We start from the raw sequence: 25,480 nt of genomic DNA, 5'->3' as shown, positions 1-25,480 counted from the left end.
CTGTTGACGCTGGTGGCGAACAGATCCACCTGAGGGGTTCCCCAAAGAGCGAAGATCTCTTGAAGGACTTCCTGAGCTAGTTCCCACTCGTGGGAGACTGTGCTCTGCCTGCTCAGAGCGTCCGCTGTCAAGTTCTTCTCTCCGGCTAGGTGAACTGCTGATAGAGAGATTCCTTCTTGGATTGCCCAAAACCAGAGCTGCATCGCCTCTCTGCACAGGGGTAGTGATCCTACGCCTCCTCTTTTGTTGAGGTAATGCATGGCCACCGTGTTGTCCGTCATTATCAGGACGTTTTTCGCTTGTACAGCTGACAGGAACGCCTTCAGCGCAAGTCTGATGGCTCTCAGCTCTAACAGGTTGATATGTAGTCTGGACTCCGATGGAGACCAACGACCGCTGATGGTCAAGTCGTTGGCGTGGGCTCCCCACCCCGTGAGTGAGGCATCAGTGACTACTGTAATCTCCGGCCAGGGTTGCCAAAACTGTTCTCCTTTCAGAATGTTCTCCTGACAGGCCCACCACAGAAGGTCTCGAGCCACCCTGTCGGGAACCTGAAGAAGATCTGTCATTTTCCCTGAGAATTGTGACCACTGAGTCCTCAGTGCCCACTGGAGGGATCTCATTCTCAGGCGAGCCTCTGGCACTAGGAAAATGCAGGATGCCATGAGGCCTAGCAACCTCAAAAAGTCGAAGGCTGGGAGACGTTGGGCATCTTGGAACTTGGTAACCATCTGTAGAATATCTTGAGCCCTCACCTCTGGTGGCGAGGCTTTTCCCAGGGAAGTGTCCAGGATCGCTCCTATGAATTGGAGTCTCTGTGATGGTATCATTTGTGACTTCTTTAAATTGAGGGAGAAGCCCAGTCTGTGAAGGGAGTGGCACACGTGATTTAGCTGGATCTGAGCTTGTTCCGAAGAGACAGCCCTGATCAACCAATCGTCCAGGTAGGGGTAGACGTGAATCCCTTCCCTCCTTAGACTTGCCGCCACTACCGACATTAACTTGGTGAAGACCCTCGGGGCGGAGGTCAGCCCAAATGGCAGCACTCGAAATCATAGTGAGAGTTGCCAATTGCGAACCTCAGGTATTTCCTGTGTTTGAGATTATAGGCACATGGAAATAAGCATCCTGAAGGTCCAGAGATCCCAACCAGTCCTGGAACTGAAGGGCCTGGAGGATCTGAGAAAGAGTGACCATCTTGAATTTGTCTTTCCTGAGGAATTTGTTCAATTTTTGCAAGTCCAAGATGGGTCTCAGTCCTCCGTCTTTCTTTGGAATGAGAAAATAAGGGGAGTACCAGCCCTTGTTCCTCTCCGCTACAGGTACCGGTTCTATGGCACCTTTCTCTAGCAGGTCGAAAATTTCCTGCAAGAGGAGCAGATCTGGAGCTTTCTGAGAGCTGATCACCGGTGGATGACTCTGAGGTATGCGTAGGAGAGGCAGGCAGTAACCTTGGGCAACTGTTTCCAATGCCCAAGCATCTGACGTGATAGCCTGCCATTCCGCCAGATGTTGAGTCAACCTGCCTCCTACAGGTGTCCTGTGAGGGAAGTCCTCAGAGTGGTTTTGGAGCGGCTGATGCGGATGCCGATGGTAAAGAGGCACATGCTGTTGCTGCGGCTTTTGAATATCTACCCCGTCCACCTCTGGTAGTTCTTCTTTGTCCCCTTTGAGCCGGACGTCCTCTACCTCTTCCGAATGCGGAGTAGAAGCGAAAGGACTTGCCCCTCGCAGAGGTTCCTGTGGGACGAAAAGGTGTCTGACGGATTGCAGCACCTAGGGATTTTGCTGCTGCTTTTGAAGTTTGCAGTTTCTCTAAACTGTCATCCGCCTTTTTCCCGAACAAAGAAGAGCCATCGAATGGCATGTTCAAGAGCCTGGCTTGCACATCAGGGGCAAAACCAGACTTTCTCAACCAAGCAAATCTCCTGGTTGTTGTACTTGCCGCCGTTGCTCTGCTGATACTGTCAGCCGAATCAATGCCCGTCTGGAGGGATTCGCACATAGTGTCTTTACCGTCCTGTATGATATTCAGGAACGCCTCCCTTTCTTCTCCCTCCGGGATGCAGTCAGCCGCTGTAGAAGCACACTCCCAAAGTGTATGGCTGAATCTAGCAAGGGTGCAAGTAGCATTAACAGATTTTAACGCCATGCTACATGCCGAAAAAACTTTCTTTGCCATAGCATCATATTTTTTATCGTCCCTGTCCTGTGGGACGGTAGGATAAGCCGTCTTGACATCGGTAGAAGATGCTGCCTGTACCACCAGACTTTCTGGGGATGGGTGTTTTGACAAAAATTCCGGGTCTGTAGAGGATACCCTATATTTTGTAGACAGTTTTTTATTTACTGCCGGGACGACATCTGGGGTTTCCCAGTTCATCATAATCTTCCTCCGAAGAGCTTTATGAAAAGGCACCACAGGGTCCTCCTGTGGGCCCTTGTCAAGAATATCCGTAAGGTCATCCTGTTGGAAAGATTGTGAGGGTGCAGACCACCCCATAAACTCTGTGATCCTGGCCATTAAGGCTCTATAGGGGGTTTCAGCATTCTCCCCCAGGTCTGGCCCAGCAAACTCCACCTCAGGGGAAGTGTCTAACCCACTTGCGTTCTTCAGAGGAAATGTCCTCTCTAATTGGGGTTACAGGTCCCTGCAACTCAAATGTGTCATCCTGTTCAGACAATTCACCCTCTTCCATAATTGAGGACATAGTTCTCAATTGTTCTGAACTCATAAAGGGTGTAAATCCCATTTCCAGGGCAGAGGGCGCCGAACTTGTCATAATCGGCCTCGAAAACGTCGATGTCATCGATGCCGACGTCGAAGGCTTCGAGCGTGGCGTCGAAAACAAAGGCGGAGGCCTCGATGACCTCGACAGAATTGGGATTCTACTCGACAATCTCGAAGCCATCGACATCGAGGACCTGGGGACAGTCACTGGGTGTGTCGTGACCGTGTCTTTTCTTGGCGTCGACGCCGGTGTCGACGCCGGCGTCAAATCGACAGACCCGTGTGTCGAAGGTCCCTTCGACAACGGTGTCGAAGTCACCGACCTCGGCGTCAACGGGTACTGCGACTCGCAGCGTTTTTGACCTTCGAGTCTTTCGACCAGAGCATCGCTCTCGGCAGTCTTCGAGGGGGTCGAGGCCGCTTTCTCGAAGACGCTCATCATATTTTTACGGAATTCCTCCCATTCAGCCCGGGAACTATGTTTCGAGGGGCAAGGGATTCTTTTAGGCGAAACAGAGGAAGAGGAAGACGGAGAAGGGGATCTTCGACGTCTCCTCTTCGAGTGTTTCGATCTCGAGGAGTGATGGGACCCACTCCGAGACCTGGAGCGCGAATGGTGATGAGGAGACGAATGTCTCGACTTCGTCGACGAAGAAGAAGCTTTAAAAGTCTTACTTTTCTCCAGCTTCCCCCTACGCTCCTTCAGGGCCTTAGCTGTCATGGACATACAGTCCTCGCACTCCGAACAATGGTGTTCAGCTCCCAAACACCACAGACAAACTCTGTGAGGGTCAGTCAGCGACATCTTTTTCCCACAATCTCGGCATTTTTTGAAGCCGGATCGAGGAGTTGTCGGTTCCGACGAAGAAGCCATCGAGTACGGATCGAATAACTCGAGGTAAATAGATTAAATCCTGACAAAAAACTGAGCAACGGTATTCCGAGGCACTGAGTAAGCGCGGAAAAATGGAACTGAGCAACGGACGCTGCGCGCGGCCTTTATAGGCAGGATGACGTTGACGTCGATACGGCGGCTGTCGAGGGACATCGACTCGGAGGACGTCGACGCGCAGCACCCTCTAGAGAAACATTTTCCGAGGCCAGCAGAGCTGGAAGGAGATATCTAAGATGAGGAATACGTCGGAGGACACAATCCCTTCGAATGGTACACTATTTGGCAAAGAAAGAACCTTACGCAATACCAGGCCTTTGAGTTTTAACCAGAATAACCGTTCTTTTTTCTGTAGAAATTTGCCATACACTTAACTTTTATTTCTTTGGGTCAGACAGCACAACAACTGGTTTTGTTGAGTGCGGCTACACAAGGGATTGCTGTTGAGGTGAGATGCCTAGAGCGAATGAGGAAAGTAACCCCTTTAGAGTACCTATTACGATCCTCAGTAACCCTACGGGAAGAGTTGATGTTTCTTAAAAACCAATGCATGCATGCTGTGGACAATTCTGAAAGGTTACAGCCTCCAGTTCTGGGATTTCTCTGACTCTCCCAAATTCCGTTTGAACCTCTGTGCCACACATGTTCGACTTTTGAGGTAGAGGTTGCCTCTATGGGCCAGTTATCTACAATTGTCGCTGAAGTACAGATTTTCAAGACGCCTACTTCCACATCCCTGCTCTTCCAGTCCATAGGCGTCTCTATGAAGGTTTTAAGTGGGGCAACAAGTGATTTCAAGGTACTATTATTTTTCATGAAGTTGACCCCAGATTTTTCTACCAATGCCTAATGATTGGTTGCATCTCTCTTCTTCTGATATAACTTGTTTTACATTGACTTGGTCTGTCTTTCAACTAGGAGATGTCTGCTCCAAGAAGAGAACAGGCCATCTGGGCAGTTCTTGTAGAGAGATTTCCTTAACTTCTTTGAAAGATTTCTCTCTCCACAAGGATCTGTTTCTGAGAGTGAGAAACGTTTAATTACACTTTGGTCCAACAGCATCCTGCATCTTTCTCATTCCTTAGGTCATGCTCCATAAGAAACTGTGAGATTGCTTCAGAGCTTGAACAACTTGAAGATGTAGGCCACTGGGCACGAAGAAGACCGGATTTTCCATCTCGCAGAAAGATCAGGAATCTCGGTGGTGATGGACTGTCCTATAGCCTGGTGACACCAGAGTTCAAAATGGAGTCAGATGAATCAGCACAACTGTCCCCCGTTCAAGACCCCGGTACAAAGATCCTGATCCCCCATAAAGAAAACAATGCATATAAAGATGCTGGAAATCAATGCATGCCACTAGAATCTAAAGCAGAATCTATTATTGACAGCAATGCACCCGGTGTGGATAGAGAATTTCACAGCAGAAAGCTAGAGCGGCCATGTTCAGACCACGCATGCCGAGTTCAATAAAAGCTTTGAATGATGCCACAATGTGTTTTGTTGTCAAGGGCATAATTTTAAGCCTTTCCACTCATTCCTCTGAGACGCAAAGTGATTGAGAAACTCAGATGACCCACAACCAAAATTATTGTAATCACGTCCCTCTGGGCAAGGAAGTGGTAGTCAATGGGAATTCTATAACTGCCGCATTGGTCACATCAATGTCTTCAGAACAGACAGGAGCTCTGGATCTGTCAATTAGGTAAGGTGCTCCAGTGATAGCCAGTTAGAGGTGCGCAGGACCGCATAACCATCAGTAAAGAGACACCTCTGCCTTTCACAAGAAGTTTTACATACATTTGACATTCCCACTTTGTCAAAAGGACATGATTGCAGTATTCGTCTTTGAGGGTTCAGCTAACAGTCATTCGTGATAATCCTTTTTATTATTCTTTCTTTCAGATTCCGGTAACCTAGGATTTTTTGGGATGCGTACATAAGGATTTTTCAGCCCTTGCAAGGGACTGACTGTGCTTTTTATAAAGTTGATGTGCTCTCCTTTTAACCCCATGTACAAAGTTAAACTAAAACACCTCTCTTAAAACGTACTCTTCCTCATAGCCTTGACATTGACTGGAATAGTCAGCACGTTTGAACCTTTTTGCGTAGATAAACAATTCGTTTTTTCTCAAGGACAAGGTGATGCTTCGATTGACTCCATCCTTTCTCCCCAAAGTTGATCGGATCTGCACATTAATCATCAAGTGCATTTACAAGAATACTTTGCAAACCTCTTTCCCTTGGCAAAGTAGTCCATGCATATTGGCAAAACAAGAGGCATTATAATGTTTTGGCGCTCATTGGATAGCAGGTTTAAGGAGCCACAATTTCCCAGTGCAGCCCCCCGCTTGGCATTTCTGAGCAATATATAATAAATAAATTATAACATTATGGCTCTAATTGTTATGATTATTTAAAAAAAAAAAGATATCAACCTCCCATATGAGAAGGGTTAAAGCTGTGCAAGGTGTTGTACTTAGTTGACTAACAAAGAGGTATGTGTAGATGTCTGACAGCAGTTCTGTGACAATGAAGAAGTGGGGGCACGAGGCTGTGGCAGAATGTGTGTGCTGTTTGGAGAGTGGGGGGTATGACGTGCATGGGAGTCCAATGTCTGTTAAAGCTAGGAACTCTCATTTATGCCTCTACTGTGCCTCTTGGCTTCCAGTTATAAGGCCAGGTTCAGGAACTCTCTCTTTGCTTCTGCCTACTCGTTCCGTCTGAGCCTTATCCTGAACAGGCACGGTTCTGCGAAGTTCCTCCTCCACGCATTCCCAATGCACCAAAACAAGACCACTTTCCTGAACAGGGGCAGGGCCAGCTTTGTTGGCTCAATACATCTAGGGCATCTATGGAGTGGCCAAGCAAGAGCCCCAAGGTCCATCCTTGGGCTCTGAAAAGCCTAAGCCAGTAGGCCCTGGCTTATAAGAGTGCCACACCCTTTCCCTTAGCTAAGAGGGTGCTCCCAATGTTTCCTCTAAGAAGCCCATAGAACTCATTGAAATGAGGATGTGTGCACCTGACGGAGCACCAGCTCTTCCTTCCTCCATGCCTTGCTTCTAGAGAGAGGAAGGAGGGAGGGTTGGCCTACAGACACAGCCACGGAATCCCTATTTCCCTGTCCCTCAATGCCCCTTTCATTACCCTCGTCCTCTTTGGTGCTTAGTAACAGCCTCAGGATAGTAATACACGCTATACAGGAGGCCTACATACATATATTCTGTTAACATGCGTTCCTTTATTGGCCTGCTTATAGGTGTAGCCACTGGACTGAAGTGTTCTGTTTCTGCCACTGCTCTTGGCTCCGCCCACATTGCTTTAGTTGATGTTCCTAGCTTTTCTGTTACCCCAATTGATGCTTGTCCCACCTCCTTATTGGCATAACTGCTGTATCCATGTTCTTTGTTACTCTAGTAATCCACGTCCCATATCTTCTTGTATGGGCTAGCTACTGTACGCTTCTCGTCTACCACCCCGATAATCCTCAAAGACGTTCTTCAAAAGAAAGGAAGGGCAATGATCAACACTTACTTGGCATCACATGCCGTTGGCGTGAAGTCCAACTTGTGCTTGGTCCGGAAGATCATGTTCTTGGTTCTGATCTCCAGGATGGACGGAGACTGCAGTGGGGTTAAGATGGCAAACAGAGCAGGTTGAGGGGGCACCAGGGAGCCATCTTTAGACCGCTGATTCTGTCCATGCAGGTACTTCAGCCTGCCCTGCAGATTTAAGGCCTGTAAGAGAAACCAGAATCTGTTCAGAGAGGACATGTGAGATGATACAATATCCACTCCACCTCTTGTTAAAAAGCAGCTACTTCAAATTCATGTATTACTACAGAACACGAGGCACCACTGTAGATACTGTATTTCACACTGTGGTAAACACATAAGTGGCAGACGCAGCTTAAAAACGGATGGACTTCTTTATTACTTGTTTTGGCCCCAATTATTTTAAGAAAAAACGTTTATTTGTGGTTGGCAAGGCATAAACAGGAAATAAGAGACTAATGAGGGCCTCAGATCCAGCTTTTAATCAAATTAAAACCCCACCACTGGCCACTGTCCAGTGAACAGACACTAGTATACAATAATCAATTAATGTACTGCATTAGTACATACAAACCGGACAGCCAACACCATGCCTCAGGTTTCCTCCACATTACACATATACTGTCTGAACCCTTCCCATATGTCCTTTGGGTGCTGTGTAATCGGCCTAAAACCAATAAACGCTTCCTTACCAGCGAGTCATTTCACCAAAATGCCTGGGGTAGCGGAAGTGACATCACATGACCCTTGACCTCTGAGGACATCACAGGAAGTGACGTAATTTGGCGTCACACAGGGTGACATCAAGGGAATTGATGGAACACGACCCCATGACAAAACAGGAAGTGCATCACATAACATTGTTTCAAAGAACACTGAAAAATATGGCTACGATATCACTCTAAAGTGATATTAATTTCATACAAAAATGGATCACCATATGTAAGGTTAATATCAGCACGCATAGGCCCACATTACCAAATTATTGTGATTGCAAGCGCTTCAAATAGAACAAATATACATACAATATTACCCAACCTATGTTGGTACTCATTTATCAACCTCAGCAGGATGAAAGGCTGTGTTGACTTTGCCGAGAGTCGAACCTGCAACCTGCAGATCACACACACATTGCAGCAGTGAGTACTCAACCCACTGAGCGATCTTACTGGTTATAGCTATCAGAAAACCAGCCACTCCAGAAACAAAGAGCCACATGCTGCTGGCCACAGCCCAGGAGCCTCAATTTAAAAAAGAAAAAGGGTTATTTTTTAGGGGTAGCAAGGGAGACCACAGGGGTAGCAAGGGAGAACTCAGGGGTCGCAGCTGTGACCCCTGGCGACCCCTAAATGAAGTCCTTGTTGCTCACGATTGTTAGCAAAAGCCAGGTCCCGAAGCCACTCGGCTCTCGTAAGAAATGTAATTGATTTCCGGTATTTATTTATGCATTATTTTGCAATCAGGCATGCCAGATTAAAGAATCTGTGTTGTTATGGAAACTTTGCCAATGTCCCCCAGGTGACACTTAGCTGGGGCCAGGGTTGGCAGGATGTCCGTGAATTCAAATAGTGTGGTTGCAATTTCCAACCAGAAGGCATTGACCTGGTGGCAGGCACAAAATATATGCATGAATCCGGCCAACCGGCCATGACACTTGGGGCATTCCCCTTGTACGTTTGGAAATTAAACCGGCCAACCTGCCATGACACTTGGGGCATTCCCCCTGTACGTTCGGAAATATTCGTGCCATTCTGGCCAGCATGTAATGCAAACTACTGAGGATTTTAAATTGTGTCAGGCGAAATCAGCATTGAGTGAGACCTCCTTCGCTAGCTGACAGCAATTCCTCCAACACTAGTCTGTCATCTCACAGCCAGCTCCCAGGCGGTTTGTATACTTCTAGTCACGGTTCAACCCTGCATCACCAAACTGTATAATGCTGCGACTGTTCTACGGCCCTCGTAGTCTTGAACTATAAAGTCAATGTATGGGTGAGATTCCGGCTCATTCGGAAAGGATGGCCATAGTTTCCTAGAGGCCGCTCATGCGGTGGTATGTAGACGTGAGCGTGGTTTTGCTCCCCAGTTTATGCATAAAGTCTACTAGTGTCACAAAGTGTCCCTCTGGGAACATGTCTCCCATTGTAGTACCCCTTCCCTATCCCACCTAACTCTGCTGTCCTTGTCCAGCGTCAGTTGCAGGACAGGGAAGTCCAAACGGGGCAATTGTCTGTTATAGGTAGTTGAGATGTCCAATTGCCTAAATAAACGTGACCAGGCATTGACTGTGGTCCTAAGTGGGTCGAAGGTGCACGTGTCTTCATACTTGTTATGAAAAAGTATCGATTTCAGATTATATGGGGCCACACAATGTCGTTCTATATCTACATGCACTGTCTTGTGGTTTGTTCTGTACCAGTACAACGCATACTGTGCTTGGGCCATGGGCTGCTATGCTGCTTTGGCCAAAGGGTGTTATTAGATGTTCCCAGCGCAATCCTGCCACTCCTGGGCCCAAGAGAAAACTTGTCACAGCGGATCGAAGAGTTGGCCAGGTAGAAGTATCTACATGGCCAACTGGGCACATTCGTAAAAATATAAAGGAGTTTAGGTAATATGACTATCTTGGGGAGAAACAGCCCACTGTACATTGATATTGGCAGCTTAGACCATCCCTTCTGCTTGCTGATTAAATACGTGGACAAATTATGCATATGCAGTGAGGGGCAGGTTCAGGCAAACTTAACCCCTAAGTACGAGATGGTTCCAGCTGGTCACCAGAAATTCATTCAATCTGGCTGGGCGGGGGTTGCCTACGACAGTGGGAAGAGCTCCCACTTGCTCCAGTTGACTTTATAGCCGATTATTGTGCAAAGTTCTAGACTTCCTCTAGAACTGGCCTCATATTTGTGTCTGGATCCCTTATATACAAAAGTGTATCATCTGCATAAAGCAATATTACCTTGGGAGACCGCAGCATTCACAGGCCCAGATGCTCTTGGTGCATTCAGATTAATTTAATGTCGGCTCTATGCATAATGCAATTAGGAGAGGAGACAGGAGGCATCCCTGTCGCGTACCCCTATTCAATTTTATTGGAACTGAGAGACGACGACCATACATTCGGATTCTGGATATGGGAACTGTGTAGAACTATTTGACACACCTAATAATATACGGGCCGAAGCAGAATGTCCCAACTCTGCAAATAGATAGTTCCAGGATACGGAATTGAATGCATTTTCCGCATCTAGTGTAGTAGCGACTGCCCTTGCTTGTGGATTAATTTGTGACAGTACGGAGAAGGGCCCCTGTGGGTTGTGTGCTGTGGATCAGGAGGGGACGAATGCTGACTGATCCGGGCAGACTATATTAGTCATGTGTGGTAGTAGCCTGATGACCAGACTTTTCACAAAGTTCTTCACGTCTACGTTAATGAGTGACAATGATCTGAACGAGATTAGCTCTGCTGGTGGGTTGTTGGGTTTAAGTATTACCATGATGATTGCTTCCCTTAGCGTTGGTGGCAGTACACCCTTGTCTAATGGGCCTCATGAGAAGTTTGCTGGTAGGGAAGAAAACGGGCCAATAGTTCCATTTACTGGCATGTTCCCGGACTGGTAAACTACAAATCTGATGGTGGGGTGGCCTGATTTACCACCAGCCAAAAGCTGGAGGTAAGTGTAAGGAACTCATGGTGGCAACAGTAAAGACAGACACAAGTGATCACAGTTCAGGGATGTTTATTGAACTGCAAATACAGGGTGGAAAAATGCCCAAGCTAAACCTAAATCTAAGATGGGAGCAAGCATCGACCATCAAATGAAAAATAAGGCAGTCCTTGTGACGTCGTGTCAAAATAAAAAGGCCTATACTAAAAGAAAATATTGCCAATTCCTTACAACTAATTACAGAAAGAGTGTGCAATAGGGTTTTTAATAAAGAAAGAAAAGTGTTCACAAATAATAAGTCAGGATGTGATTGCCACGAGGTCTCCCTTCCCCGCATTTTTAGCACAGGACAAGGGGGGACTTTGGAGCACAGCACACGCTTGAGCCTTCCAAGCACGAGCTAACAGTTCCGTAACAGCTATCAGGTTCTTCGATGGTTACGTCTCTTTGTAATGAAAAGTCTCTTGCCTTTGAGTTCTGATGCTCTCAACAAACAAACACAAAGTTCTGTTCTACGAACGCTTTGGGTAATGGCCTCACCTCTCGATCCCCCTCTTCTGGGCGCAGACCCCTCAGAAGTCGTATTCGACAAATTAACACTAGAGTTTCTTTCTCAGTGAACTTTGGGTGATAACTTTCCACGCCTGGATCTCTCTCGGCCGGGCTCAGACCCCAGATGACAAGGGATACACTTTCTGTCCCCTTGTCATTCGACATATACTTTGGGTGACAGCTTCACCCATGGGCCCCCCTCTTCCGGATGTAGAACCTTCACCAAATTGTATTCAACCACTCGATTAAACAGTTCCTGTTCAATGCACTTTGGGTGATGAATTTTCACCCCTGGATCTCCCTCAGCTTGGATGGGACCCAACTGACAAGGAGACAATTCACTTGCCCTTGTCTTGCATTCACAAATCTTCAATGTTGTTTTAAACAGCTCATCAGGCTTTGCCCTTGGTGGTCGGCTTCCCCTGGCCGGGTTCATTCTCACCACCTTTTACCAAACAGTTGACTAAGGGACTTTAGATTTCGCCCCTTCTCACTAGCATCCCTCCATCAGGTTGACTCTTGCCAAATATACGAAACTCTGTTCATTGGCCTTTGCCCTTGGTTGTCTGCGTCCCTCTGCCAGGTTCACTCTGGCCGACTTTTACCAGCAATTCCTTTACGGGACTTTTAGACTTCGTCCCTTTTCATTAGCATCCGTCTTCCGGGTTCACTCTTGCTAATCTTCACCATGTGAGATTCACTTCCCTTTCTTCACAATCATCTGTCGGTCAAAGACTTTTGACGGTACAGAGGATTTGTCAAGACCCCTGTATGACCCCTTTGACCTCTCTTCGCCTCTTCCCAAGGCCTTCTGGTTATGGTAGTCTCTCCCTTTGGGTAATCACCCAGAGCTTTCTGCGTGAGCACCCACGTGGTGCCAGACGCCTCTGTTGCAGGCTTTACCCTCACTTTTTCAAAAGTTCCTTTAAGCTTTCCAAAGTTCAAATTATCGGCTTGCTACTTTTCGTTTAACACAGCCCAGTTCCTTATCGACTCCCACTCGACTCGCTGGCTGTGATGAACTGCTTGGCTTTCTTCTCCTTTGAGTCAAGGTTGGTACAACCAAGACCAGCGTCTCGCCCTGGATTGGCTATCAGCGAATGAGGGTCTCGAGTAGCATCGACATTGGCTGCAACACATGCTGGCGTTTGTTTGCGGACTTATGCTTCCATCTGCAGAGGTTTCACAGGCTTTGATAGGAAAGGGCAAGGTTACTTCTCCCCTTATCAACTTCACAGCATTTGCCTTCTTTTGCCTCCTCTTGAACTGCTGCGCTGAATTAGCTTTCACATTGTGTGGTCTGCCTTGCTCGTCCTGTGCTCCATTTTTTATCCCTGTGGGGTAGGAAAAGGGCCGTCAGGTGTGAGTGATTCTGGTCAATTGCCTGACTTTGCCTGACCCCTGTATTGGGACATGTTAAGTAAACGGCTCTGGTGTTAGTCCGTTGTCTTTTGTGTTGTGTGAAAGTGTTTGTGTGGAAAAGAGGAGGGGGCAGTGTTTTGGAATATCCTACGTGGTAGGATCGGGAAAAGGTGTCAAAATAAGGGGGATACTGCGTCTCGCCCATCAATGTCCCATTCCCACTTCCCAAGGATCCCCATCCAGGTGATTCTCCCTCACTGGTCCACCCCCAGGAAATGGATCCAATAGCGATGGCCATGTCCTGGCCACCTGGATGACAGATCCCTGCGGAGTAGTTAGAGAGACACTATCAGATTTCACACATAAGTCAGTTTACTCACCGGCAAAAAACAGATGGTAGTACTGGCACCGGTATTAGCAGTGCCGGTAACACCGGCAATTCCCCCCATGGACTTCTATGGTACTCCCTTGAATGTGGATTTCCATGCCCTTACTGAAACCTGTCATCTGCCGGTAATTCCGGCGCATCAGGCGCATTAACTGTATTACTGTTTGCCAGTATGCTGCTGGTATTACCGCCATGATACCGGCAAACTTTTAATGAGGCCCATGACACTTCTTAAACCCAAAGCAGATGCAGAACCAAGACTTGCTTAAACTCTTTGTAGAATTAGGCAACCTGTCTGTACCTGGGACCTTCTGTGACAGCAGATCACTCATGCTGTGTTCAATTTCTTCCACTGTTATCACTGCGTTGACGGATAGGACTTCATCCAGCATCAGGAATGGGAGATCATGTAATATACCCTGACCCATGTGTACACCTGCATTAGAATAGAGTGCACAATAATGGCGAGCGAATACGTCATTTAGCCAATTGCATCAGTGACACTGCCACACGTATGATCCTGTATCTTCATTATCGTTTCCCTACCACCTGTGGTCTTGATTTCTCGGGCTAGTGTACGGCTTGGGCGATCAGCCTCTGCATATCTGTGAGCCAGCACCAGCCTACTGATGTAGCAATGACCAAAATTCCAGCACTGCATTTTTGATTCTTCCTAGGATTTCGTCTTTCGGAGAGATGCCATGCAGGTTCTCCAAAACGTGTATTCTGGCTTTCCGTGGTGGCCAGCTTCTTTCTAACTTTTTGCAGGATCTCTCCTACCAAAGACAGAGCAATGCCGCAAATGTACACCTTGAAGGATACTCACAAGGTTGAGCAGCCAAACAATTAACCTGTGTGTATTTCGAAGTATGCGATAATGTTATCTATCAGGGGCAAAACAAATTTGGGATTGAGTAATGCAGCCGCAGGCAATTTCCACTGCAGCCGTGGGACATGTTCCGCATCTAGCCTGAGGGATATAATGATCTGGGAGCGGTCCGAGTAGGTGTGGGGAAGGTTGTCATATTTGTGCCGGGTTCCCATTAGGATTGTCGATACCAGCCATTAGTCTGTTTGCGGCATAGTGTTATGGACCGAGGAGTAAAAGGTGTATTCTCTGACTGTCAGGTGCACATGTCTCCACACATCTGTTAGTTGAAGTGTGGACATAGTCTGATTTATGACTCTTGCAGCGCCAGTGTGTGACCTACTTCCCAACGTTGAACAGTCCTTATGTATGTCTAGTATGGTGTTGATGTGGCCCCGCCATACAACCTCAAACCATTCCATAGAGTCACAGTTTTGTGCTAGTTCCATATAGAAGGAAGAATCAACTACTTTGGTGCCCCATGTACTGACCAACAGGATCTTTTCTCCCGCTACTACTTCCGAAACAATTACATATCTTCCTACAGGGTCTATTAAGGCCTTGATAAGCCAGAAGTGGAAGGAGTGATGCATAATGGTCATGACCCCAGGTGATTGGGAGGAGTATAAGGTGAAGAATATGTTCTTTACGCACCATTTAGCAAATGATTCACAAACCGCTTGGACTGCATGAGTTTCTTGTAGCATTATTACTTTGGGGTTGTGTCTGTCAATGTCAATGTAAAGCTTCCTGGCTTTAATTGGGTGTTGATGCCCCGCACGTTCCAGCTGATGAACAAGAGTTCCAGCTGATGAACAGGTGCGGTCCTGCATTGCTAACCATCGTCCTTGTCAATCAATATTCTATCCTCTGTGCATATATATAACCTCTCATTAGTTGTTACCAGAAACATTAATGTATGAGTTTTGCCTTTTCCTCTGATTAAACACCACAACACCTTGAACTCCCCCCACACCCTCCCAACCGTTACCATCATACCTAACCTGTCAGTGTAACCCCTGGTAAACAAAAGTAGAAAGGCATCGGGGGTGGCTACGAACAGCGTGCCCAAGCCTAACAATAGGCAGCCCGGTACCTGTCAGTTGCTTCCCCCTAGCCCTGTAACAAACACGCATGTTATCACAATTAGTAAACAGCTTCAGCACTTTTAGTAAAAGGTGTTTTCAGCCTTTGTTCTATTAGTGCCGCAACCGTTTCCCACCACCCCTGGGGGATTGTATGAATGCGACAGCTTCCATCGGTACTAGAAAAAAATGGACACAGACCACATATTGTATCTGAAGTTGAGCTGGGAATAACATTGAATAGGGGATCTGACATTCCCACAGTAATTTCTTGACCTTGTTGAATGTCTCGCAGACCGTGTGTACTTCAGGAGAGAAGTTGAGGTATATGAAAACTCTGATTGATTCATACCGCAAGTTACCTCTTTCTCTCACGACTCTCAGGATCAAGTCTCTCACCCTGCAACTAGGTAGTCCCACTATAATGGGAAGGGAGCTGATCTGTGCTTGGGTGCAGGGTGAGGTTATCTGTGTGCTTTCTCAATTAGGAATTGTCATGAAAACTGTAGGTCTCCCAGGACAGCCCACAGCATATCTTCAAACAATTTCTCAATTGTCCCCTTTGGTGTGTTCTCAGGGACCCCAACTATTCATATATTATTGTGCCTGGACCTTGACTCCAGGTCATCACATTTGGCCAATACTACCGCCAGGTCCTTATTGATGCTCTTGACCGATACATCTATTTCTGTTATCTTGTCTACTGCTACACCAATTCTGTTCTCAGCCTGCGTCATACAGCGGCTCTCCTTCTCCAGCATGTTTCAGATTGAGCTAATAGCAGCTGAGAGAACTTTGAGCTTTACACTGATAGAGCCAAATCCGTTCTGCATTCCTTCCTGATGTTGTGGCAGGTGTGACACAATCCCATCCGAATTGTCACCACCTCTCACCTCCCCTGGGGCCTTATTTTGCTGTCTGGCTCCATCCTGCATGGTGGTGTAGGAGTCCATTGGGCCTTGCTTCTTCCCCACTCCCCTAGCTATTGTAAAGGATCACTCTATATGCCTTGGTAGCTGTACAGGAGCTTGCCTCATCTCGTCGTGTCAATTGAAGCTCGCAAAGCTTCCGCCAGAGTTTTGCCAAACGGGGTGATCCTCAAATCCCTATGGGACTGTTGGTTAGGCCACAGACCCTTCACACTAGGATGGCCTTTCACACCACTGTCTGTTGTGGATAAGCAGAAGTGCAGGGTCAGTTCCAGTGGACCAGGACCCATTCACCACATCTTATACCCCACCAGTCCATGTCACCAGCCGAGCACTGCAGGGGCCACTGACAAGGTCTCACAGGCGTGGGGGAGGCGCGCTCTATCACCCAGATCCAGGTAAGTCCATCTCAGCCTCCGAAACCCTCCAGTGCGCACTGAAGCTAGATCTCCCATCACTCGGGAGGCTATCCCCGGCACCCCCATATTCCCGGCTTACCCACCGGATGCCGTACTTTGACGTCCCCGTCCATTTTGACTAAAGCTCAGGTCACCAGACGCGAAACAAGCCTCTTCCAATGTGGCGGTCCTCCACTGCTGTGTTTTCCACTTTAGTACAGCCCGTCCCCCACCTCAGGTTGCCTACCACCGCAGGCCACACAAGGTCAGCCACCTCCAGCACTGCGGGTCACCGGAAGTCCTGGATCCCCAGTTTACGGCAGCCACAAAGCCAGCAGTGGCCACCAGCAACCTCCTTGTCATCACATCAGGGCTCTCAGGGCAGCAGCACTGTCAAGCCGTAGCTCCAATAATCGTTAACCTCCTGCCAGCTTGGATCAGGTGGTGTATCACTCACCTAATGCCGGAGGCTTTGCCACAGCCCTATAACATCTGGTTAGGTCTGGGAAGGGCCACGGGGAAAGGATAATATGCAGGACTTGTAGGGAGCTGCTGAGCTCCTTGATGGCTGCTCATGAGTGCTCCCACCAGTTGTCCCCAATTCTACATGCCGGCACAAGAGCGCACAATCTGACTTGAATTTCACCCTCACCTCTCATGCTATAATTTTCCTTCACAGGATCTCGGCAGAGTTTAACATTTCGTCATCAGCGAGTAGAAAGGAGAATCCCTCATTGGCCTTCTTGCTTTTATTGGGGTTTATTGGTGTTATGTAGTATGGCTCAGAGAGCTATGACATGAATGTAGACCTTTGTGGGTGAGAACTATCCCATAGAACCAGCCATTTTGCCTTACTGATTCTCAGTAGAGTGGCTTTTACAATTTTAGTGCATATCAAAAAGTGACATAGATACAAACATGGTTGACAACAAAATAACAAATACTTTAACATCTGTAAATAAACTACTCATGAAAATTAGGGAGGCCTGAAAATCTCAGACTACGTGTCTTGGAATTGCTCAGTGTCAAATTAAAAAATAAACACTGTTCACTATAGCAACTCCTGTATTCCTTACCTATGACTACTCAGTCGTGCTTATAGGTTATCCACAAATACATGAATGCTACCAGTGCAGGCCCCTTAGCATTGTAAGAGTAACTTTAGAAGCCTGAAAATGAATAGCTTTAGTCTTCGTCATACTCCGCTTTCTCTTCTACCAGCCAGCTCCAGCCATTTCAATAATATTTTCTTAGCTATTAGTGACAACATATTATGTACAGAGCAGGGTCAAGGGGATCATGTGTGAGTCATAAAATGAAAGGGGTAGAGAGAGAACCTGCCAGCCAGACAGTTAAAAGTAGCTCTGAGAAGAATATCGCTGCAGCAGGAGAACTCAATCCCCACAAGAAAGCTTCCCTACTACTGGAGCTATGGTAGGTGACAGGATCACCGTGAATGTCAGTCATGTCATTTGAAAGCAGAGCTGGACTCCTTGTGCCAGAGAAATAATCAGTGAACCAATAAGGGGTTGTTAATAACAGAGACCTAGAATCAGATTTATATTCAGAAACCTCAGAAGCTGTCCCCACCTCACCTCTGTACAGCTCCTCCATGACACCTGTAGACCAAGCAGTGTAAAGAGGCACTGGATTTAGAGGTGACCAGAGGGAGCTGGCCATGGCAGTGGTAAGTACCAACGTGTACCAACTTGTCTTAGATCCTCATCTGCATAGTCCGGGGAGTCAATGCCCATTTAAATCCATCTGCTGAGAAGAGAGATGGTGTATTTGACCCACCTTGCCCCAGATAGAAAGTCATGCTTGAGAAGAAGAGGTAGTGGGTTGCTTCTGCTATTCTAAATACTTCCAAGAAGCAGGCTGGTCATGCCAAAGTAAAACTACAATGAGCATTTTTCAATGGGATATTGTGAGGAATTGTCATCTGACAAGTGTGCAAGGCCCTGGCCTTTTGATTTTTATTAACAAATAGAATGATGAGGGTAGCAGTAATCTACCAACCAGATTCCTCCTCTCCCGTTGACTCCATGCCAAAAGCATAGTGCCCTTGTACACAACAGTAGCTTGATCCGCAACACCTGCTCTACTCATGGCACAAAGCGGGTATGAAAGTCACAAGGTGCTCACTTGACAGCCGCAGAGACAGCCAAGTCCCTGCAGCGCAGAGGCGGCATTTAAGATATGCCCCACTGTACCCAAAATGATGATGATCATGAGTCACCCATTTGGTGGCAGGGTAAACTGTAAGTAAAAGCTATGCCTATGTTTAGGCATAGTGCATGGTGCTAATTATTATCACAACTGCCACATTCCAATTGATATTGCACATATGCCAGCTCCTGTGAGCCAGCTCCACTATGGAAGTTGATGGGTCTTCTGGTCAGTCGGTGTAGCCTGCCAAATGGCACGACGAGAGCAGGAAGGCCGGGCCTCCTCTTTGTTGTCATTAAGAAGGGACGTGGGCAGGATTATGATAGGCAGCTGGGCTTGGGTCAATGGGAGAAGGTTTTCACCATTTTGTATTCTCACTGTCCATCTCTCTTTCCTGTCCCATTCACTTCCTCTGGAGCAAAACATTTTGGGTGCAACATCAATAGGGCAAGGTCCACTCTGCCCAAAAGCAGGGATTGGACCACTAAGGCAGACTAGCTTTAGTCCAATCACCTGAGGACTCTTGCCCTTAAAATAAGGGGTCTACCACCCCTTCAGCAGATTCACTCAGTGCCTCTCAGATCCTGTATGGCGGCAGATTTTTTCTGAAGATCTAACTGGACTTCCTTTGGGAGAGTTGTACTCTCCAAAGCCCTCAGCCTGAGGTGAAGAAGGAATCATTCAAGACAAAAGGAAGATATGTCCCCTATCACTCACAGGGCACATCAGGAGTAACCTCTGCTGTGGATCAGGACCTACCACTCGGCACCAGAAATCTCTTAAGCTGTAAGAGCAGTCCCTGAACAGGAATCCTCCTATCCTCGAGTCCCCCCGAAAGGGTCTCACAGCAATCGGAGGACCAGATCAGCCAAAGCTCCCTATTCGCTGCTCCGAGCCGGTTGCTCTGTGTTCACCGCACCTTGAACAAGGGGGAAGTCAACAGCACTCGTTGCTGTGCTCCACCATCGATCAAATATTTGCTTGCACCTTCAACCACCTTGACACCGCATTGTGTCCCAGTCAAAGCTTGTCACCTGGTAGGTCCGAAGCGACTGCTCAAAACCGGTACCCGAACCAAATCAATGGAGTGTCACTCACTGACTCTAACCCAGCTAGCCCTTGAACTGCCGCCTCATTGATCGCACATCGACGCACCCAAGATCACCACTTTGATGACTGCCGCCTGCAGACTCAAACCGCTGCAGCGTCACTCATCAACCTGTCCCAGTGTTTAAAGCCTGACTCATCCTGGCCACCTGAAAAGCTTTCCTGGTACCACCCTAACCTGCATCTTTGAAGAGCCATTGTACTACGGCACAGAGCACGCGCATTCGCCCCTACTTGATGCCAACTTGCTGCCAGGGCCTCCACGATCCTATGTGCCCGAACTGAACCTGATCAGCTCCCATCGATGTTTGACCCCAGGTCTGAGTGCGTAAGCCCACCAAGAACTGAATGCAGGTGCTGTTCACTCTTAACTACCCCCTCAGTCCACCCTAGAGAATGGTTAGGTCATGATCACTCCTGTTTTCTAACAAGATATCCTTTTTATGGCAGTACCTTACCTAACACCCCTGGAACTGTGCTCAGAGTGGTACTTTCTCCAGTCTGTTGCATCTTCTATGTCCTTCCTTTGGGGTGGGTTTTTGTACAGAGTATCTATTCGTTCTACAAGCAGATGGTATGTACTACTTAAAGTGCATGTATTTTTATAGAACCTTGATTGGATATTTCCTTTATTTTGGACTGTGATACTGTGTATTTTGGGCCACTACTGGTTCACCTTAATACTCCTATTAAGAGCATAGCCGTCCCTCAGCCCACATTACCAAAAAAGGCAAAGGAGGTATATCTCTTAACTGTCCCTGTTTTATCCTTAAGAATGCATTATGTTTTGGTTTGTAGAAGTGTGAGCGCAGAGTGGGCCATTTTACCCTGACTCATTCTTGTACTCCTGCAAGGCAGAATCCAATTCGTCACAGAGATCCTGACTAGTCTGATGTTAACTTTGTGGATAAAGGGGGGAGTCGTGAATTAGTATAGGATCTTACCTCTCTATTTAAACAGTCCATCTCAAACGAGAACATACGAGAGTGCAAATGAAATACAGAGGAGTCTATGATGGAATCATCATCTGTTAACTGTGTTACCTTAGTTTATAGTATATACCATGGTGGTCAGTCAAAAGACCGAAAAAAAAATCTCGAATTACAATAATCTCGAAAAAAAAATAACGAAAAAAAAGTCGATTTTTTTATTTATTTAATTAGATGCTTTTTTGGGGTCAGGTAAGTAAAAAAAAGGGGTAAAATTAAAATAAAAATGAAAAAAGGGGGGTTGGGGGGGAACCCCCCCATTTCGAACAAAATACGTCATAAAAAAAAAAATAGACTTTTTTTTTCTTCGACCTTTTCATTTCGAGATTTTTTTTTCGGGATTTTATTTTCGGTTTTATGACCATAAACCATATACCATATATACCCCCTATAGTTTGCTCTTCTTCTTGGTTGGGGCTACCTGTCAGCTGGTTTACTGAGAGGGTAGTCCCTTTATGTATCACTTAATAGCTATATTACTCTTTTAGTGGGCCTCAACTGCTCCTTGAAGTAGAATATAGCAATGATTTTGTCAGTATAAATAAGGACCCTCAGTCCTCCATTGCATGAATAAATGCTCTCAAGGCTGAGAATATGACCTTCAGAACTATAGCACTGAATTGGTGGTGCCCTCAATCGGATAATATTGAAATGATATGATATGATAGGTTATTTATAACGCGCTTAATACCCAGAGGTTTCTAAGCACGGAACTGGGGATCGAACCCGTGATGCTCCGTGTCATCTTGCTCCCAAGGTGAGCACGTTGCCGCTGAGCTATCCTCCCAGATTTCCACAGACTACAAAAGCATGTTTGTCTACAAATGTATAAATATCAGAATTATGCCACTCGTTAGGTTTTTCTCTTGGTCCCAGAGAAAGTCCAGCTCTGCATGACTGTCCTGTGCAGGCACTCCATGGGCATCTAAAGTGTGTATGAGGTTGTGAGAACTGGGAGCTTTGAAGCTAAGATTGTGTCTTTGTTTTGAACATGTCAATCATCTTTTTCAAAGAATATATTATGGTAAAGGGAAACTTGTACCTTGTGGCATGTCCAGAATGGCACTAATGAAGGTACAGTTTGAGTTGGCACTAGGCTGCAATGTGTTGCTCATTGACAGACACAGGTGGAAAAAGCTCTCAAGCACTATTGACTATTGCAGAGATGTGTCCTTTGGTGGTCAGTCGTAATGTAGAATGCACTAATGTAGAAAGTCAAAATGTCATTTTTTTTTAGAAAACAATAATGTCGAAAAACAATAATGTCGAATTTTTTCTACATTTTTTAGAATTTTTTCGAAAAAATAAATAAATATATATATAATTAAAATGTGTTGAGTATGAGGGGTGAGAGGGTGGTGGGGGGGCGTGGCTGGGGGGTGTTGGGTGAGGGGGATTGGGGGAGACCCCCCTACTAAATGATACTCTTCTTGTTTATTTATTTATTGATAGTGCTAATTGACATTTTTTTTCAACATTTTTTTCTAAAAATTGACTCTTTTTATTATATGTATAGGTTTTTGACGTTATTGTTTTCTACATTTTTTTTTCTACATTTTTGTAAGTCGACATTTTTTTTCTACATTATGACTATAAACCGTGTCCTTTATCAGCCAGCTGGCAAATATATAGGTAGATATGAATTCTGTGCTCCTTATGTGGGTGGTCATTAACATTGTGACCTTACTAAAGACTATGGTGTTGAGGCCAAATGGAAGATCTTGGCACTGGTAATAGCCCTCTTACTCCACTAAAGAAACAAGGATTTGTGATGCGGTAGGTGTGAAATATGAAGTAGGTGTCCTATATGTCTATCCTGTATGAGCACATCGCCTGCTGAAAAGATCTTCAACAATCTTCTGTTATGACTCAACGGAGGATCTGGTACGAAAGCCAGTCTCAAAGGGGTACAGAGTGTTATTTTTGCCGACCCAAGCTTGCAACTCCCTAAGCACTATACTTGCGTAGATCTTCCCTGAGACATCCAGCATGTGACAGCAGTCTGTAATTCTCCAGAAGTGTTTGATCATCTTATTTGAACACCAGGATCAGTACAGACTGCTGACAAGAGGTTGTAATGACTCGTTCTATGCAAACCTTCGGGAATAACAGCATCAAAAGGGATGCCCAGCCCTGCAGATCCTGCTTTAAAATAGCATTACATAGGCCATTTGTGCCAGGGGCTCTTGAGTTTTTTCAGTTTACCTATGATTACACAGGGATCTTCCAGGTCGAAGTTTAAGACCCACAGTACCTACTCTACACCTAAAACAGTGTTTACTAAAAGTCTAAAGAATACATTTTTGTTTCGATATAGCACTTCCATACTTGCCACAGCGTGCAAGGGTTCCCATTCCTCAAAGCTCCCAGCATACGCTGCCAGTTTACATTGGTCCCAGCTACTACATGCCTTTTTAGCGAATTATGCCCTTGACATTCCCAACTCTATAAGTCATGGAATAAATCCAATCTTCAATCTGCGTAGCCGAATGACTCCGAAAAACGTCCAGATCATTCAGGACCACGTTATGGAGAAACATACACGCTTTAGCTATATTGGCCTGGGACCAAGAAAGGCAATTACTGGTTTAGTTAACTTAAACCTCTCCTACCTGGTCACCATTTCAGGGTTCATAATTCAAATACAGGCTTAAACTTAACAAGGCGTGATCACTATATTGGGTTGAAATCACCTCCAGGTCATTTACACATTAAAGTAACAAATTATTGCCAAGGCAGTAATCTAGTGTTGCCCGGCTTGGGTCTCGAGTGCCAAGTTTCCATGCCTGGACAGTCACTCTTTGTCCGACCATTCCCCATTGATAGTTCCGACTCTTTCAGGAATTCCATCCAGCGCAATCGCCTCAGATTACTTTTTTTAAATCATCACATTGCTACTCTTAACATACTGATCTTACACAGAGGAGTTGATTTCACCACCGCATTAAAGTCACCGCCAATCAGTAATGCTTCACATTCAAATAAAGACCCCCATGCAGTTATTGTAGAGTCAACATCATCGAAAATGTCATCTGTATTATGACCTCCTGGGGGATCATAAACGTTTAACAGTAGCATACCTTTTTCTAAGAGACCAACTTTATATCTGATTTCCACCACCAATCATTGCCAGAGGGATCAATTGGTGTTACCAGGGAAGAGTTTAAATCATGTGACACTCCAATTAGCAAACCCCCAAAAGGACGTCCCTTAATTCCTTTCATTGCAAGTGCTTCGCATGTGGTGTGCCCATCAAATTGGATAGGTGCAGTCGACCATATTTCTTGCACCATGATTATTTGGAATTCTAGAAGCCGATTTAGAGCTGCATTATGAGATTAAAAAAATGGGAGTGCTCCCTGGTATTCCAGCTGGCCACTCTGCACATTCATCTCTGCGAGGTCTCCAATCCAAGTATTACGCTCTTAAATCAATTTCACCCTTAGCATTGTCAAAATTTGCCACATTAGATACTGGAACTTTGATTGCATGAACTGGACTAACATCAACTCCCAAACCTTTACAATGAATACAACCAGACGTGTCCCCCTTTGCACGAATTTCCTTGTCATGTTCAAAACCCATAAAGAGTAATGATTCCTGCTGGAGTCTTATCATTGTCGCAGATTATGAGAGGAAGCAGTGAATACGAGTCATATAGTCAATGCCTGCACCCAGTGGTTCAATGATGTCAAAGTCGCTTGAATTTAAAATGCGAAGCGACAGGACTTTATGGAAAAGGTTCAACAAAACAGAGCGGTTTATAATTTCTTTACAATTGGAGGGCAGCTTTCTCCCAATCATTAATACACTGGCATCCAGTGTCGGCAACCCCTCTGTTTTCACCTGTGCTCCACTCAGTGTGGGGCTATTTTCAGTAACAACTTTGGATTTTATTGTCTGTGTTTGATTTAAAGGCTTTGGAGTCTGTTCAGAATAATCCTGTGGTGAAGAGCTCAAGTTCAGGTTGTAGACCACCACACACAGGCTGCCGTCTCTAGCATTCTTATCTTTCACTAGCCAACTAGTCAGAATACCCCTAGCTTTTTTGGACTTGATAGATGGCTGTACTTCGGAAGCTATGGTTGAATTCAGGGTTGATGATTTAAATCAGGAATCGAAAGAGAGGAATCCCTGTAAGTCATTTTTGCTTTATTTTGAAGGCTCTTTTTGCTCTCTTCTCCCTGTGTGTTAAATAAGTGAGGGGTGAAGCAGGCAGCTGCTCCACAGCATTCAATCCATCGCCTTTTACTTCAGAGCAATTTACTGGCCCTGTCTTTGCGAATTGCTGGGTAACTTGTTCTATTATGCCCGCTGTCTATTTACTGTTGCAGGCTTTCCCTTTAATGTGTCGCTCAACAACGCTATTGGTGCCCCAAGCCATGTGCTTTTACTTCCTCATTTATGCGCCCACAAACTTTAGCAGTATCTTGATGGCAAAATGTAAGACCTTGTTACCCGTGGTTATACCTGTCTTCACAGTATTGTCCAGACTATTGAGTGTGGTTATAGTCGCTTTGGAGACTGGGTTACAATCTGCGTGATCACTGCACGCTGGTTGAATACTTAAGTTAGGGGATGTTGATAGACGTTGTAGCGTTGGAAGTGAAGCAGGCATGGTTACCGCTTGTTGGCAAATTTCTTTGTTCCCACCCGGAATTGTATCAAAGTTGCTCACGGGATGACAAGTTGCATCCCATAATGTATAGCAAAGATCGAGCCATTACTTATTGTCGATATCATATAGCGACAAGCCTGTAGTCTCGTGTTGGTGATGAGCCGTGGA

General features: G+C 46.0%; 1 protein-coding gene across 1 annotated transcript in view; it reads right to left on the bottom strand.

The window, feature by feature from the left end:
* The window catches only part of LOC138488752 (aryl hydrocarbon receptor-like), a 654,410-nt gene that overhangs the window by 74,886 nt on the left and 554,044 nt on the right, over positions 1-25,480 (bottom strand). The window contains exon 7 of the mRNA XM_069616026.1: positions 7,158-7,360. Coding sequence (XP_069472127.1) covers positions 7,158-7,360 — 203 coding nt within the window. The remainder of the gene's footprint in view (positions 1-7,157; positions 7,361-25,480) is intronic.

This window comes from Ambystoma mexicanum, chromosome 9 (assembly GCF_040938575.1).
Source record: "Ambystoma mexicanum isolate Mex_15411 chromosome 9, UKY_AmexF1_1, whole genome shotgun sequence".
Taxonomy (NCBI): Eukaryota; Metazoa; Chordata; class Amphibia; order Caudata; family Ambystomatidae; genus Ambystoma; species Ambystoma mexicanum.
This window is presented reverse-complemented; position numbering and strand designations above follow the sequence as displayed.